The sequence below is a fragment of the Mustelus asterias genome, chromosome 7, assembly GCF_964213995.1.
Source record: "Mustelus asterias chromosome 7, sMusAst1.hap1.1, whole genome shotgun sequence".
NCBI classification, from domain to species: domain Eukaryota; kingdom Metazoa; phylum Chordata; class Chondrichthyes; order Carcharhiniformes; family Triakidae; genus Mustelus; species Mustelus asterias.
This window is the reverse complement of record NC_135807.1, coordinates 78,160,861-78,179,488: the sequence shown is the minus strand read 5'-3', so window position 1 is coordinate 78,179,488 and position 18,628 is coordinate 78,160,861. Positions and strand designations below refer to the sequence as shown.

The 18,628-nt window shown below is 41.2% G+C and overlaps 1 protein-coding gene across 7 annotated transcripts in view; it reads left to right on the top strand.

Moving 5' to 3' along the window:
- eya1 (EYA transcriptional coactivator and phosphatase 1) overlaps positions 1 to 18,628 on the top strand; it is a 183,954-nt gene that overhangs the window by 93,700 nt on the left and 71,626 nt on the right. For 4 of the 7 annotated variants that reach the window (XM_078217103.1, XM_078217105.1, XM_078217107.1 and 1 more), the window contains 2 exons: positions 5,900 to 6,042; positions 6,529 to 6,612. In XM_078217103.1, coding sequence (XP_078073229.1) covers positions 5,900 to 6,042; positions 6,529 to 6,612 — 227 coding nt within the window. The remainder of the gene's footprint in view (positions 1 to 5,899; positions 6,043 to 6,528; positions 6,613 to 18,628) is intronic. The other 3 variants (XM_078217104.1, XM_078217102.1, XM_078217101.1) reach the window with 1 other exon arrangement.

The following is an 18,628-nucleotide window of genomic DNA, read 5'->3' as shown; positions in this document are numbered from 1 at the left end:
AAGGGTGTTCAACATAGCAAGGGTTAATGTGGAACTGGAGAACAGTACTGCACACAGTATGATGTAGAGAGGCACATGACAGCAGACAAGAGTTGTATGGAGAGAGACTTGAGTTTGCTCCTGATTTGGTGTATATTTTGTATACATGCACATACGTGTACACATACATATGTGTACACATACGTGTTATCAGTAAGCACTGCTGTTCAATCTTACAAACCTCTGAGCTTCTTCGTGAGACCTACTGAACAAACGTGGCAGCTCATGAATGAACTCAGAAATTAAGAAGTTGGCAAAGGACCCAGAATCTGATAAACTAAAGAAATAGCATCCTGACATGACAGGAGAGCACCTGAACTGAGGACACAGCTGGAGAGCACCTAAAAAGAAGCTCCATATTAGATGGGAGGCTGAAGGGCAGAAGAAAAATCCACTGTGCAGCCAAAGGCCTCCACCAGAGCACATGCAGGCCCATCAATTGCAGAATCAAAGAACCTAACAAGGATCAACAAAAAATTCCGTTCTAAGGCTGAACTAGCCTTTAAATACCTTTAGGCTATTAATCAATCAGACCAATCTATTTTGTTTATCAGCATGGCCAGCACAGATTCAGAGATGGCCCCATGCCACATGGCAACCAAGCTCTGGACTTGCCCGAAGAAATTGTTCCCTTTTGAGGTCAGATCCCCTATTGCTGTGAAAGCCTGACAAAATCTGATAAGCATGGTAAGAAGCATGGTAAAAATGGTTACGATGTGGAGATGCCAGCGTTGGACTGGGGTAAACACAGTAAGGAGTCTAACAACACCAGGTTAAAGTCCAACAGGTTTATTTTCCTTTTGGACTTTAACCTGGTGTTGTTAGACCTGTTGGACTTTAACCTGGTGTTGTTAGACTCCTTACTAAAAATGGTTACTGCAGCATTATCTTCAAAAAAATGAAACAGCATTTAAAGCTGCACTCCCCTGCGCTGAAAAGCAACCATGGATAATAAATCACCGTACCAGTTCAATGTAGAATGATACAAGGGCCAGACCAGGCTAAAATTGGACACTTAGGTGAAAAAGATTTTCAAAATAAATAAGACAGCTGAATAAGTGAATGCACTAAGTAGGTTCAATAGCTGGTGAAATCATTGCAGGGCATGGAATAAATAAATCTTCAACTAAGTTTGAAGATGTTGTGAAATACTTTGATATTGACTTAAATTTAAAGCGAGTCCCAGAAGCTGCAGATAGCCTAGAGCCAAAGCACTATGATTTTGGAGAGCTTGGCTCTTTCATAAACAAATTATACAGATTGGCTGAAGGCTGTAACTACAGTGACCTTAAGTCAGAACTCGTACAAGACCAAATAGTAGTCAGAGTGGCTGATGCTCTTTCGGCCATACTACAGGCAAAAAGACATCAGACTCTCGAAAAGGCCACCAAAAGACAGTCTGAAATTCGCCAACAATACCAGTCCATTTTACGTGGCGAGATTAAGCCTTGGTATAGAGAATCCCCAACTGTCAAGCTCATAAAGCAACAAAAGAGCAGGGATACTCCAGGCCAAGTAAAACAAAATCCAAACAGACCTTGTCAGCGCTGTAGAGCCAAAAGACAGCAAACTAGAGAAATGCCTAGCAATTCTTGTGGAGCGTTTCTATTTCAATCAGCTGGGACACTTTGAAAAGCTGTGTAAGTCTAGGACCTCAAGACGTGCAGAGGATCCCAAAACAGTTCATGAGGTTGAGGTACCACACGAGAAGGAAGTTCAACTATGCTTCTTGGGTGGATCAAGGATCTTGTATTCTCTTTTTGAAAGCTGACATCTCTGTAAATAGTCACCTCATCATTTCAAATTAGGCATGGGGACCAGTGTTACGGTCCTTTCAAATAAGGAACCTTGACTGGTGAAGTAACACCTGTTACCACCCAAAATCACAGCTGTACGGAGCAGGTGCCATTAAGCTCCCAGTTAAAGGTACATTGCAGGCCACACTCCCAGTACAAAAACAAATTAATACAAGAGACACTATTTGTATTCCACAATCAAGAATTTTACCCGTTGAACAGGAAAGTCAGTATGGCTCACTGCAACCTAACGCTGCCCAATATAATAGCAATCGATTCATCCTCCAAAGACCTCGGGGCAGTTTTGTTCCCGAAGCATTGGATGGATGTTGCCAATCAGTGTATTAGTATTACTCATCTTAAACTCTGTTGAATGCCAAGATAGGGCATGCTGTTATTGAAAAGGAAGCTCTCACAGCCACATGGGCTTGCAAGAAGTTTTCTGACTCCACTGTTGGCCTGAAAGTCACCATAGAGGCCAATCATAAACCACTGGTCTCACTGTTAGATTAGAAGGAACTTGAGAAGATGCCCCACTAGAATTTACAAATTGCACTTTGCATGTGATAGGATGTACATTTAAGGGAAGCTACAAATGACTGCAGACACACTATTCATGGTCATAGTCAACTTTCCTGTGCCACATGATATCAGTCTGGTTGAGAAGTTCAAGTTGTATTCCCAATTGGTTGAGAAAACAATTACCGGCTATGTCAGAAAAACTTCAACAAATAGGCCATGAGCAGTTGTGAGATGAGTGTGTCCATTTTTGTCATTACCGTAAACAACGGTGAAGCAGCAGAGGCCAGGTGGCAATGCCATGAAGGTTTGTGGTGAACAGCAGAAACACTTCACCATGATACATGATCTGCTGCTACATAACAAGCAGTTGGTCATTCCAGTCTTCCTTCGGCAGGAGATGCTCCAATAAATCCACTAAGGCCACCTGGATATTACAAAGTGCGAACCATGGGCCCCATCTGCAGTGGGTGGTCAGGAATTGGAGAAATTATCTCAAACTGCGAGGTGTGCATAATGCTCAAATCTGTCCAGAGGGAACCCCTTATCTCCACACGGTTCCCTACCAGGCCATGGAATGGTTGGGAATTGACTTATTTGTGTTTAATGGCTGGTCCTTCCTCATTGTGGTTGATTACTTCTCCCACTGGATCATGGTAAAGCAGTTACACATGGTGACCACACAGGCAGTCGTTGGGTCCTTGAAGGAAGTGTTTGCAAGCCATAGCATCCTGGACTACGTGGAATTTGATTAACGGCCCATTAGTTACGGCTTTCAACACCTTACCAATTCCCCAAGGTGTCCACAATCTAATGGTGAGACAGAAAGAGGCATCCGCACCATTAAAACCCTTTACAGAAAAAATGAAGAATTCCCAATGGTGCTTATTAACAAATAGATTCATCCCACTGCAATGTGGATTGGTCCCATCAGAGCTCCTGATGGGCAGGAAACTTCACACACAACTCCCAATGCTGCCAAATAAAATAATCCCATGATTGGCAGTTGAGGGCTATCAGAAGGTTCAGGACCAAGAACAGTCCCACAGACAGCAGTGTGGGAAATAGCAGGTACCACTCTAGAAACCCTGCCTGAATTGCACACAAGTGACCATGTTTAGATCTAAGACCTTGAAGAGAGGGCACGATTGTCTGGAGAGATAGTAATAGACCAAGGGCATATCTGATGGAACAGAAGGAGTCTTCTCCTCGACCCTCGAGGCGGACCTCCTGCTAAACATTTACGCAAATCAAATGAAAGCATCCAAATGCCAGAAACACAGAATAATACAATTTCAAGCCAACAAAGCTTACTCAAAGCAACTGAGCGTACCACTCCTCCAAATGAGATTAGAATGAGATTTGGAAGAATTGTCAAACCTGTAGACGATCTGAATTTATAAAGTCAGATACTTGAAGAGTGGCAAGAAGTGGTACCATTAAAGAAATACTGTACTGTGAATATGTTGGGTAAAGACTTGGAGGTGTGGTATTAGAGTGTTCAACATAGCAAGGGTTAATGTGGGACTGGAGAATAGTATGACCTATAGTATGATGTAGGCAGACACATGGCAGTGGACAGGAGATAAAGTTATATGGAGAGACTCATGTTGAAGTTTGCTCCTGGTTTGGGCTATACTTTGTACGTATGTATATAGCTATGTGTTACCAATAAACATTACTGTTCAACTTTACAAGCCTCTGCACTTATGAGACCTACTGAACAAGCCCTTCTAACAGGCCCAATTGGCAACCACATTATTTGTTCAACTAAGCCACCTGTTGGGCTTCATGAAAGGGGACCATACTAAGATTACATGGATGACTATTGCTAGAAGATGTTGAAATGCGCTATGCTAACAACTTCCATCCCACTGTCCCAAACTGATCTGGATGACAGTTTTAATGGTTAACACATTTCCCTTTGAGCAGTCCAATTATGTGGTTAGGTGGATTGGCCATGGTAAATTGCCCCTTAGCATCCCAAGATGTGTAGGTTAGGGGGATTAACAGGGTAAATAGGGGGTTACCAAGATAGTGCCTGGATGGGATTCTTGTCGGTGCAGACTTGATGGGCCGAATGGCCTCCTTCTGCACTGCAGGAATTCTGTGATTCTATGAAGTTGATCAACATTCCAGGCTATACTGCTGTTTCAGTAACGCCAAATACAAACTGTTTGGCATTTGGGAATGAGTTCTTAAAAAGCTGAAACCGACTTTATATCAAAAAGCTTAATGGCAGCAAAAATATGCATAATGCTATGATACAGCTTTTCATCCCACCAAAGTTTGTGATGTTTGGGGGATATCAGTACTGCATTAGAGTGTTGGTCTTGGTTTTTGTGCTCAGGGCCTGGTGTGCGGCTTGAATCCATAAATTGAAACTTAGAAGCAAGAGTGCTCCCAAGCTGAATATCTTAAAGCATTGTACACCTGTGGATATGTTTTGAAGTGCAGTTATTGGCATAAGCGCACAATAGGTCCCCACAAATAGTAAGAGTTTACTCAAATAATCTGCTTTTTTTTATGGTGTTGGTAAAGGGAGAGCACTGCGCAGGGCACCAGGAATACCTAATGATGTACTCTGAATAGTGTCACGGGATTTTCTATATCCATCTGTGTTACCATTCAGTTTCTCAGGTTCATCCTAAGAATAGGGGGTGGGATATTCCAGTCCCCCCCCTCCCCATTGGTGTGTTTTCTGGCAGCGGAGTTGGCTCTCCATTGGCCACAAGCAGGATCAGAAGATCACACCAACATCTATGACATTTTGTGTGGCTCATCCAACCTGCTGTCGGGGAACCCGCTGTGGGGGTCACCTTCGGCGAGACCAAAAAATCCCATCCAGAATCTCTAGCAATACAGCTACAGGGTAAGGTTTGATTCTGCACATGGGTCCATGCTTGGGCATGTACTTGTAATCTAATGATTCAGGAGAAAGAGTGCAACCGCGAAACCATGCTGGCACTCACGGAATTGAGATATTTTAGGATGTGATATTTAAAGAAAGGAACAGGATCCAAGAGGTGTTATTTTACAATCATCTGTAACAAATAAAAATCTTCTTCAATGTGCATGGAATTTTTCTTAGTTGGATCAAGATTTATTTAGGAATTACTTTTCAAATCACAATATTAGCAGAACAAACACAGACTCAATTATTGTTGACAATATTAAATATGAATGCTTAAAATATATGAATGCTTAACAATTCTGTATGAAATTGCGCTCTTATTTTAACGGAGGCCTTCATTTTAAACTGGTTAACTCCTCCATTGAAATGGATGGAAGTGGAACATTATAGGATTGTATTTAGCATTCATTTGCTGACATTACAAATTTAATTTTGTCCTTCCCAGCCAACTGCATGCAATATGACTCCACTTTATTATCCTAACAATCTTGATGAAAAGATACATGGTCCATAAATGTATTCCCTCTTGAAATTTTAAAATCCGTAAGTTTACAAATGACAGTTTTACATAGTCACTTGAAAAATCCTTTATCTGTCTTTGCTGGAAGGTGAAAATCATTTTATATTTCAGGAGAGTTTGGTACAATCCACAGTCCATCAACACCCATTAAAGATTCAGAATCAGATCGATTGCGTAGAGCTTCAGATGGAAAGTCACGTGGCAGAGGCAGAAGAAATAATAACCCCTCGCCTCCCCCAGACACTGACCTTGAGGTAAAGCTGACACATTGATTTCATTAAAAGTAAATAAAACAAAATGATATATGAGTACTAATGAAGGGTGCACTCACTAATATCATAATAAAGGTTCTATGTATGAAAATGAATGAGCTAAATAGTTTTAAATCTTTTTGTAAATTTTTTTTTTCTCAGTAACAGTTTGAGTATTGATTTTTTTAATGTTAGTTCTCTTGATAAATGATCTGTTAAATGTACGAATTAGTTAATACAATCTGATCTAGTAACTACCAAGCATTAATATACTATCACCTATAACCATTATCTCATTTGATGAGTGACTTAGCAATAGATTTTGCTGGTTTCAGACTTTGACTTTTAAGTCCTTTAGTGAGTAATGTAGAAAGCTGGGTCACGACACAGTTGCACTTAACTACAATTCCCGCTGGTTTTACAATTATTGATTGAGGTGTAATTTTTCAGTGTGCAGAGGGCTACATTGATTTCTATGTCTCTTCACAGCGAGTGTTCATATGGGACCTAGATGAAACAATCATTGTTTTTCACTCCTTGCTCACAGGATCCTATGCCAATAGATATGGAAGGGTAAGTACCAAAGGACATTAGGTATGGACATTTAAATTGTCCTTTCTAAAAAATAATGAATGCTTTTTAACATCAAGATGTAAGATAAATACGAGGAATCATGGAAAATGTGGTAAGGTTGCAAATTTTGAAAGATTTGTTTTTATTATTACATATTAATATGCAACCACTGTAACAAATTTTCCTGTAGGTCTAGGGGTATGCAGATTTTTACTTGTATGGCTAGGGAAGCAGTTATAGTTCATTGTCGAGGTTAATAACCTATTCAATGGCTTCAGCTGATGCAGTGTGAACGGTTGTGCAGGAATGGATCTCACAGGGCAGAAGTTTAGTATGTAAGCAATGATCTAACCTGGATGACTACAGTCACAATTTAAGCTATTCCTCATCTTGCACTTGTGGAGCAATTGGCTCATCTTCAAGCAGTTAAGGGTCATCCAAATTTAGTTACCAGGATGTGGGTTGGTAATATTCGCAGTCAACCAGGAGCTGCGCCGTTGAGAACTGGGGCTGTAACTAGTTTGTAGGATATATGTATATTTGTGTCTGTGCGTGATGTGTATATTTTAAAAAATACAGAGAATTATTGGACTATTATTCCCCTTGAGAAATTCCTGTTGTGTATTTTTGAATGCTCTTTCGTTCTGATCATTTAAAATTTTATTCTATTTTCTGTGGAAATATTTTTCTAATTGATTTAACTCTAAGAAAGCACTTTTATAAGAGGGAATTAAAATGTGGAAATATACAGCAGGTCATTAGCATCTGTAAAGACAAAAGATAGGATAACGTTTTGAGTATATAGACTAGCACTTGCCAATAATTTTCCAATATGATCCCATTTTTGAAAATGAATGCAATCCCAGACACCAACACTGAAGAGGGCACTCAGAGCTTATACCTCTGTCATGTTGTCTTAATGCTATTACAATTATACCACTCTTCCTTGAAGCTTTTCCCTGCCTAGATGATGCTCTATAACTACAAAGCTGAAAAACATATTTTTTTTATTCAGGCTGAGGAAGCTTTAGGTAAATCCACATACTACAACCTGCTCCAAAAACAATGCTCACATTTTGACAGCTGTGACAAATTCCAGAACATCAGCTGAGACAATTCAAACTACCTACCCATGTTAACAGATCCTCTAAAATAATTTGAGGATCCGGGTTTGAATCCATATCCTCATCAAAAACTAACAAATTCTTCCTTGAGCTGTACAGTATGTGTGTATCAATTTTTGTTAAGATCAGGCCATAATGTTTTGAGATATATTGTTTACAGACTAACAAAAAGAGTGCAAACATTATCACCATCCACCTTCAATGGAGGAGATTTTTAAAAATCAATATACCAAGGGAACATATTAAAGCAACACCTGCTCATCAGTAGTCACCATATATACCAATGCCCAATTTACATTCCACTGGAACTGCTTGCTTCCAGAACGCCTCATAACCTTGATTCAGATAGGGATACAAGAGATGAATGCCAGAGCAGTGAAAGTAGCTCTGCTTGACATCAGAGCAACATTTGACTGAGTATAGCGCTAAGGAAAATAATTTTAAACTAAAATTATTCACCATAAGAAATAGGAACAGGAATAGGCCATTCAGCTCTCCGTGTCAGCTCCACCATTTAATAAGATCATGGCTGATCTAACACTCACTAAATCCACTTTCCTGCCTTCTCGCCGTAATCCTTAACTCCCCCACTAATTAAAAAGCTATCAATCACATTGGGAGTCAAAGGGACTAGAACAGTCATGTATATTTTTTGTTATCCTTGACAAAAAGGGAAATGACTGGTTGTTGGCAACCTGTCATCACAATGCCAGGATATCATTGCAAGCGTCCTTAAGAAAGTATCTCAGCCTAAGCATCTTCAGATGCTTCATTACTCACCTTTGCTCCATCATAAGTTCAGCGCTGGGACTGTTCATTGACAAATACAGAATGTTCAGACCATTCACAACTCCGCTGATAGAGACAGTCCATGCCATCCTACGGCAGAACTAGAGAGGCATACAGGCTTGGGCAAGTTGTAAGTAACATTTGCACCATGTAACTGCCTGTTAATGACTCTTGGACAAGCGAAAATCCTATTATCTTCCAATGACCTTCTAAGGCACCATCGTTATCAAATCTCCTAATGGCTGAGGTCACGATTGAAAGAAGTTAAACTGGTGCAGCCTTTTATTCCATCTATTTATCATTGTAGAAAGACTAAATCTGGTTGTCTGGTCTATAAAATATCTTCCATATCTTTAGATCCACACAACTACCTCACAGTTGACTAAAGTAAAGTATTAGTAAAGTCACATACCAGTCGAAGACTTACAATAGGAAATGTTGGCATCTCCTGACATCTTTACTAATTTCATACTTCAAACTAGCCTCTTCTATAAGCCTTGCATGCTCCTCACACCTGTAATGTTAAAGACAAGTTGCTTCCTCTCTGATTCTTATCACCTGATGCCATTAATACAATCTGAGGAATACAAAACCATTCTGATTGGGTGAACTGCAGGTCAACTGATTTTCCAAAAATAATTTGCCTTATCGTGTTTGACTAACTTGCTTAAATTATTTGATGAGGTAACAGAGGGGATTGATGATGGTAATGCTGTTGATGTGGTGTACTTGGACCGCCAAAAAGCATCTGATTAAGTGCCACACAACAAACTTGTAGCAAGGTTAGAGCTCATGGAATAAAAGGGACAGTAGCAACATGGATATGAAAGTGGCCGAGTTGTAAGAAACAGAGAGCAAAGGTGAATTGATTGTTTTCAGACTGGGGAAAGGTTTATAGTGGAGTTCCTCCGGGATCGCTGTTAGGACATTTGCTCTTCCCAATAGCAAAAGTATTTCACTAGAGAGTACATCAGTACTGGCAAAGTGACTTATTCCAGCTGTTTGACATGGAACTTCAACTGTTGTTATGACATTGATGTGTTGTCATCATCAAAAATGAAGAGAGTAGTATTTTTATATTCCTTAACCTTTTGTCAAACCTCACTGCTGAGTGAATCTACATAACATTTTAACCAATTTGTTCCACATGGAGTCAAAGCGCCAGTACTATCTAGCACAGCACAGTTGAATAAATCTGTGACAAACAGATTCATAACTGAACTAAAACTCCTTGTGAGCAGTACAATTTGATCAGATTCGTCATTATCCTCATCTTCTGCCTCAGAGTTATCTGTGTCATGTGGCATTTCAAGGACCCTGCCTCTCCACCCTGCGCAGTTCATTGCATTATGATACAAAAGGAATATGTTCAAACCTTGTGCCTTTTTTGAATTACCAGGAGCTTGGGGAGCTTGTAGTTCCCTGTTAACCTTCACCATAGCACACCTTGGTCAATCAGAGTTGACTTGCCAACCAATTGGCATCCTTTTCTCCTGTAGTATGAATGGTTGTGATCTTCTGAAATTCAGAATCATTGTGTTTGTCCTGATGATGAGTGCAAAACTGAAGCTTTGGCAGCATGTGTCTCTATTCACCAATATTATCCTAATTAACTGTTCCTTGGGCATTCCATGGATTTATTTGCTTATTATTGCTGTTCCAATTCTGAAATCTGCTGCAATAGTCAGATATGCAAAACATGCTCACTTACTCCTATAAAATAAATAATACCATTCTAACGGGACGCAGGAACAGAGGGACCTGGTGGGTATGTGCACAAATCATGTGCAAGTTGAGAAAGTGATCCTGGGTAACACACTTTGGGAAGGATACAGAAGCATTACCCTGGGTTCCAGGGATGAGGAACTTCAGGAAGGTAGATAGATTGGCGAAGCTGGGACTGTTCTTGGAGAAGCACAGGCTGAGAGGAGATTTATTAGCTATTCAATCAAAATCATGAGGGATCTGGACAGAGTAGATAGGGAGAAACTGTTCCCATTAGTGGAAGGATCCAGAACCAGAAGGTACATATTTAAATTAATTGGAAAAAGAAGCAATGGTGACATGAGGAAAACATTACTTACGCATCAAGTGGTTGGGATCTGGAATGCACTGCCTGACCGTGTGGTTGAGGCAGGATCAATCATGACATTGAAAAGGGAATTGGATCACCAGCTGAAAAGGAAAATCTTAAAGGACTACAAAAAAAGGCAGGGAATGGCACAGACACAAATATCCTCCATCTGAACTGTAACCATTCTATAATTATGTAAAAGCAAAATACTGCAGATGCTGGAAATCTGAAATATAAACAGAAAATGCTGGATCAGCATGTCTGGCAACATCTGTGCAAAGAGAAACAGAATTAACGTTTTGAATCTGTATGACCCTTCCACAGAACAGTTAACATATTTATGTTATATTTTGAAATGTATATTGTTTTAAAAATTACTTAATTTACAAATGCAGGAATTTAGGAATGTACAGTATTTCAACTTACAGGGTATAATGTTTTAATTTGTTTTATGCAAGTGACCCCTACAATACCTAACTAGAGCTTTTACGTGGATTGTGCAGAAGGAGGCCATTTGGCCCATCGAGTGTGCACCAAATTTCCGCTAGAGCATCTTAACCAGGCCCACCCCATCCCCATGATCCCACATATTTACCCTGCTAATCCCCCTAAACAACCCACCTTTGGACACTGAGGGACAATTTAGCATGGTTAATCCACCTAACCTGCACATCTTTGGACTGTGGGAGGAAACTTGAGCACCCAGAGGAAACCCAGGCAGGCACAGGGAGAATGTGCAAACTCCAGTCACTCAGGAGCTATGAGGCAACAGTCTTAACCACTTTGCCACCGTGCTGCCCTAAGTACATTGGCCCAGTCTAATCAAAAAAGTTGTATATGGTAATCCATGTATGGTGTCACCAAGGTCTTCGGTAATTGTAGCAAGACTCGTTTGCTCTTATTTTCCAATGCTGAAGGTTACATACCATTTGTGTTTCTAATTGCTTGCTGTATGTTAACTTTATGATTGGTTTACAAGAACACCCACATCCCTCTGAATACTAACTTTTCCCAGTCTCTTACCATTTAAAAAGAGTTCTGCTTCTCTGTTTCCTACCAAAGTGGATAAGTTGACACTACTCCATGTTATATTCTATCTGCCAGTTTAGTTTTCCACTGAGCTTTGTATCATCAAAATACTTAAATGTACCACACTCGAGCCCTGCATCTAAGTCATTGAAGTAAATTATAAATATTGCTGAAAAAAGAGACATTTGCCAAAGCTTTTTGTCTTGCATTCATCAAGACAATTCGCAAGAATACCAATGCAAGGGAAAGCAACAAATTTATACTGTCTGAGAAGAGAATGCTCATTGGCTGACAAGTGGACTCTGATTGGCAGAGGCATTTCATGGAGAATGCACTAATTGAAGATGACAATCAACTGCCAAGCATTGTTTGAAATTTAAACCAGGCAGCTTGACTTTGGCCAAGACATTGCCCTGAGGAATGGCTGTCATTTATTTTGTTTAGCTGAAACAGGCTGGATGTGTACATGTTCTTTTTGTCTGCAAAGAACAGGGCCCTTTCTATTCATATATGTAGCCTCTAGTACACACAAATGTGCCACACCGCAAGCCTAACTGACAATCTTAATTTGGTTGTCAGCATATTTCTTAGCACACTGAGGATGATTCAGCAAGTGTTGTCCAATCACGAAATTACATCTAATGTTGGACACTATTTTGGGTTTTGCAAGCATGAGGTGGATTTCTCAGCTAGTATGCCAGGTAAGAGGAGTTCACTTGACCATTCCATTTCAAAGGTGAATTTGACCACAGGATGGAGCCCACTCAGACATGTAAGGAAATTATTACACACAGCTGCAGATTCAAATATGGCAAATGTCATCCACATATTGAAAAGAACATAAGAACATAAGAAATAGGAGCAGGAGTAGGCCATCTGGCCCTTCGAGCCTGCCCCGCCATTCAACAAGATCATGGCTGATCTGAAGCGAATCAGTTCCACTTACCCGCCTGCTCCCCATATCCCCTAATTCCCTTATCGATCAGAAAACTATCTACCCGTGATTTAAACATATTCAACGAGGAAGCCTCCACCACTTCAATGGGCAGAGAATTCCAGAGATTCACTACCCTCTGAGAGAAGAAGTTCCCCCTCAACTCTGTTCTGAACCGGCCCCCCCTTATTTTGAGGCTGTGCCCTCTAGTTCTGGTTTCCCTTCTAAGTGGAAAGAATCTCTCCACCTCTACCCTATCCAGCCCCTTCATTATCTTATATGTCTCTATAAGATCACCCCTCATCCTTCTAAACTCCAACGAGTACAGACCCAATCTGTTTAATCTCTCCTCATAAACTACAAAAGTGCAAGGAATAGGAGGTGTGATGTTATTCCATCAAAAAATCTTTTCTTATACAACCCAACAAAGTTGTTTGTGAGAGTGGGTGCTAGAAGGGTCTAATGGCAACACCATCTATTTGGGCATTCATTGTGTCTTAAAATTGAACTTAACTGCATAAGTTGCCAAAATTATAAGCCCAGTGAATACTGATTCACACAATGGTGGCGGGTCTAGATCATCATGATATAGTGCTGCAGTGCAAATGTACAAGACGTCCTTAAGTGGAAGATTGGTGAATAAGCTAGCAATGTCAAATGAGCACACGGACCTAGCATTGCTATCGATATACAAGCCCTGTATGGTCTTCACAAATGTGAAGGAATCCTTCACCAGGTATATGGAAAACTGGTTGTAACAATTCAACCATCTGGCCAATTCATGTTGTGCAGAACTGCTCATAGATAACAGCATGTAATGGGACATCACTTTTCGTGATTTGGGCAGCCCAGATGTATGCGGACGCAGCAAGCCTTGAGGACAAACCTTGCCATATATATCACACAGCAGCTCATCACTCTACCTCCTCATGAAGTTGCGACCATCACACATGCTAGTCTTCAGCCTAAATCATAATTCTATTCATCCTATATGGTATCAAGAAACAGTTGAACCACTGGATACTGCAAAGGCCATGGGCCCTGACAACATACTGGCAACAGTATTTAAGGTGACTTCATGAGGAGGCAGAGAAAGATAATGCACTTGGCACCTTTGGCTGAAGATAATTGCAAATGCTTCAGCCTTGTGTTTTGCAGTGATGTGCTGTGCTTCCCCAACATTGAGGATGGTGATATTTTTGGAGTCTTTTTCGCCAGTTAGTTGTTTAATTGTCCACTATGATTCATGACAAGGTGTGGTGGGACTGCAGACATAATTTCACTTCCAAACTCAGCGTTGACTGTGCTTAATCATATTATGATTTTCTAAGTGCCCTGTTACCATCTCTCTAACAGCAGATTCTGGAATTTTGCATACGACTGACGTCAAGCTAATTGATCTATAGCTCCCTGCTTTCTCTCCCCTTCCTTGAATAGTGGGTTATGTTTTCTATTTTCCCATCCACTAAAACTGTTGGAAAATCTGTGGAATTCTGGAAAATTAAAACAAATGAATCCACTATTTATGTAGCCACATCCTTTAAAACTCTATGATATTCAGCAAAGTGATAGAAGGGGATCATCGACAGTGCTATCAAGCAGCACTTACTCAGCAATAACCTGCTTGCTGATGCTCAGTTGAGGTTTGCCAGGGCCACTCTGCTACTGGCCTCACTGCAGCTTTGATCCAAACATAGACAAAAGAGCTAAACTCGAGGTGAGGTGCAAGAGATTGCCCTTGACAATAAGGTAACATTTGAACGAATATGGTATCAAGGCAGCCTAGAAAATTGAAGTCAATGGGAATTGGAGGAATCTCTCCACTGGTTGGGATCATAACTAGCACAAAGGAAGATGGTTGTGGTTCATAGAAACATAGAAGATAGGAGCAGGAGGAGGCCATTTGGCCCTTCAAACCTGCTCCGCCATTCATTCTGATCATGACTGATCGTCTAACTCAATAGCCTAATCCTGCTTTCTCCCCATAACCTTTGATACCATTCACCTATATCCAGCTGCCTCTTGAATACATTCAATGTTTTGGCACCAACTACATCCTGTGATAATGAATTCCACAGGCTCACCACTCTTTGGGTGAAGAAATGTCTCCTCATCTCTGTCCTAAATGGTCTACCCTGAATCCTCAGACTGTGGCCCCTGGTTCTGGACTCCCCCACCATCGGGAACATCCTCCCTGCATCTACCCTGTCTAGTCCTGTTAGAATTTTATGGTCTCTATGAGATCCCCCCCTCATTCGTCTGAACTCCAGTTATCTCTTAGAGATAAATCATTTCAGTCCCAGGATTTCGCTACAGGAGTTCTCGGAATAGGCCCAATCACCTTCAGCTGCTTCATCAATGACCTTTCCTCCAACATAAAGTCAAAAGTGGGGATGTTCACTAATGATTGTACAATGTTCAGCACCATTCGTGGCTCCCCCCGTACTGAAGCTTTTCTAGTCCGTGTGCTGCAAGACCTGGACAACATTCAGGCTTGGACTAATAAGTAGCAAGTAACATTTGTGCCACACAATTACTGGGCAATGACCATCTCCAAAAGAGATAATCTAACATCGTCTTGACATTCAGTGGCATTATCATTGCCAAATCTCCCACTGTCAACATCCTGGGGGTTACGATTGACCAGAAACTGAACTGGACTAGCCATATAAATACTGTGGCTACAAGAGAAGGTCACAGGTTGGGAATTCTGTGAAGAGTAACTCACCTCCTGATTCCCCAAAGCCTGTTGACCATCTACAAGGCACAAGTCAGAAGTGATGGCATATTCTCCACCTGGATGAGTATAGCTCCAAGAACATACCAAGAGCTCAACATCATCAAGAAAAAAACAGTTCACTTCATTGATAACTTATCTATCACCTTAAATATTCACTCCTTCCACCACCAATGCAATTGCAGCGGTTTCCCACCTGCAAGATGCACTGAGTAATTCACCAAGGAGAATTATCCCTCCAAGTCACACCCAATCCTGATTTGGAACTATACGACTGTTACTCATTGTCACTAGGTAAAAATCCTGGAATTTTTTTCTTGACAGCACTGTGGGTGTACCTACACCGCATGGACTGTAGCAGTTCAGTAAGGTGGCTCACCACCACCTTCTCGAAAGTCAATTAGGGATGGGCAATAAATGCTGGCCTAGCCAGTAACACCCACATCTCATGAACAAATAAATAAAAAGGTCTGAGCCATTATATGAAGGGGATTTGACAACTTTTAGTCCTATTTTTTCCGTACTAGTTCTTTACTAATACTAATTTATTTAAATTCCACATTTTTTATAGACCCTTGTTTTCCCACTATTTCTGGAATGCTTTTGTCTTCTACCAAGAAGTCACGTACAAAGTAGTTACTTAATGCCCTGCTTCATGGGAAAATTCAATAGCCATACAAAAATTCCCAAATCAATACACTCAAACAGCAGTACGTGCTTGTTTGTCAGATACAGTAGAATTAGCTCCAGACTATAAACAGGAATTGATTCCAGTTTTACCTGACTTGGGTTGTATAGCAGAGCCCACTTTTTGAGCTAATCTGCTATGCAAACTATTTAGTTTGATACCTACTTCAGATGAGTAGTACCACAAAAGTGATGCCAGATTTCATAATAAAAAGGTCAATTCTACATATTTGATCATTTCAAGACCCAAAACCTATTGGCCGGAACTCTACCACCTCGCCCACCATGGAATCGGCACGGGCAAAGGTCGGGTCCGACAACAGAAATCTCAGTTGACCTCCAGCGGGAATTTCCAGTCTCGCCCGAGTGAGGCCGTAAAATCCTGCCCATTGGGTTTCAATAGTGGTCGCTAGTGACAATAATACAAACCCAACAAACCCTATCAATACTAAAGTAGCAAAGCCAGGAGAGAAGCACTTGGGAAGTTGTTGGGAAGTTGGAGGTGTCTGCTTCAGCGTCATTCTCCCTGCAAATAATGAATCAGTGTAAAGGAGTGTTTATTAATCCACTTTGACCTGGTGTTGTTAAACTTCTTACTGTATTAATCCAAACAGGCATCAGATTCAGCAGATATATAAATGTGAGACTCATTGGATATACTAAACAGACAATGAAAAATAATATTGTCAACATCATAAATATTACATCCAGTGAACAGTGTGCAAATTAGAGTGCAGAGTAGATAAAGCACTGTGTATGGTATTTGTTTCCCACCAACATTCTTTGTTTGGTTTAAATAAAACGCCCACAGTGAGCTCACTTATTAATTACATTTGCCTTTGTTCTAATGAGGGAAATATTTAAACCCTTGGCTGACTCTGTCGTGTTTATTTACTTTTTATTAGTCAAGCATTCAAGGCAAACAGGGACCTAGGATACCGCAGTCTGAAAATTTCTTGAAGCAACACACAAAATTCCCATTGATATTGGACACTTCATTATTTTTTAAAGATTCCAATTTAAATTCTATCGAAAAAACCCAAAATGAGGTGCAGAAACCTGGCAAAGAATTATGTTTCAATACAGATTTCCATAGATGCTAGCCTTCAAAACTCAGAATAGCTGACAAGCAACTTCAGGAAATCTTAACACGTCCCTCAACAGTTGACAACTCAGAAACAATATACATTGCATGAAAAGCAACCGCGTATAAAGGCCATTGAACAAGGCCATAGCTTCAAAATGACCAAATATGTTAAATGTCTAGATGTCATGTAGAATTTCAGCATTTCTATTTGTTTGGAGTCACATTCTGAAATTCAATTAATTTTCGGAGTCAGAAGGACATTTCAATTTGGTGGGCGGGATGCGATTCCAAGATTCCGAGCGCCTTGCAGTTTTTGCCAGCACGGTATAAGGGTGTGGGTAGTGAACCACACTTTTGACATGGCCGGCTGCTTGTGGGAGTAGGAATCTCCTAGCCCCCTCTCCTCCCAGTTCCACAACTTTCATGGAGTTACGTCAGCATCTCCGTGACTTATGGTTCACAACCCCTCAGAGAAGTTGTGAACCATAGTCCTTTTGAAAGATAAGTTCAAAACATAGTACTCATGCCCCATGCATTCTCTGCCAACTGAATGCCGACCCATGTGCCCCTACCCCCCCCCAAAAGCCTCTTATACCCCTACACCAACTCATGCCCCTTCCATGCCCATTCACCCAATAGACACCATGAACAGAACCAGTGAGCTCTACAGTAAGAATGACATGTGTGAAACTGCTCAGAAAAAAATAATTATCTGAGGAAAAAAAACTGATGTTTCTACAACAGCTTGGCTGAGAGCCCAAATGCATCAAAAGATTGTGAGTGGGAGGTTGTTTGCACAGATTGAGTGAATTGTTGACTTTGACTGACATCTTCATGTGTTTATGGTAAGTTATTTTTTCTGTGATCTCTTTTATCAATGGCCAAATGTTATTTGTACAAGATTAAGAGGTATGAAGCACTTAAAGCTTCTGTAATTGATATTGTAACAGTCTGTTGCTTGTTCATAGGTCGTGACTTTCCTGGGTATAATCGCCTCGTGCCAGGAAACAGCACGAGACTGATTACCATATTGAAATTGATATTTGAAGCTCATTAGTGAGTCTGGGACGGTATCGTCCGGGCTCGCTAATGTTTCTGACCCCTGGGGATTAAAGCAACGGGGACCAGGCATAATGGCCTTGCTGGTGGGGGCAGAGGCCACTGAGGCCCCCCCAGGAGGTCTGGCAGGGAGGATGCTCTTTGGACAGTGCCAGCCTGATACCCTAGCATTGCCTATTGGGCACAGGGTAGTTCCAAGAAGGCAGAGTCTGAGGGGGGCAGGGCCTTCTTGGTGCGGGGTCAGACCAAGGGCAGGCTGATCACTGGTGGTGGGAGAGGCGGGGGGAGGTGATTGGGGCTGGCAAGGAGGGGGGGTGGTGGGTGGTCAGGGCTGGCCATGGGGGGTGCAATTGGGGCTGGCCATGGAGAGTGAGGGGGGGCAATCAGGGCTGGCCATGAAGGTGGGGGCTGGCGGCGATCAGGACCCGGATGTGGAAATCCTGCCCTTATTTCCAGCTGTAACTATTTTCACTGGGAGCATGCTTGTGTGAGAGTG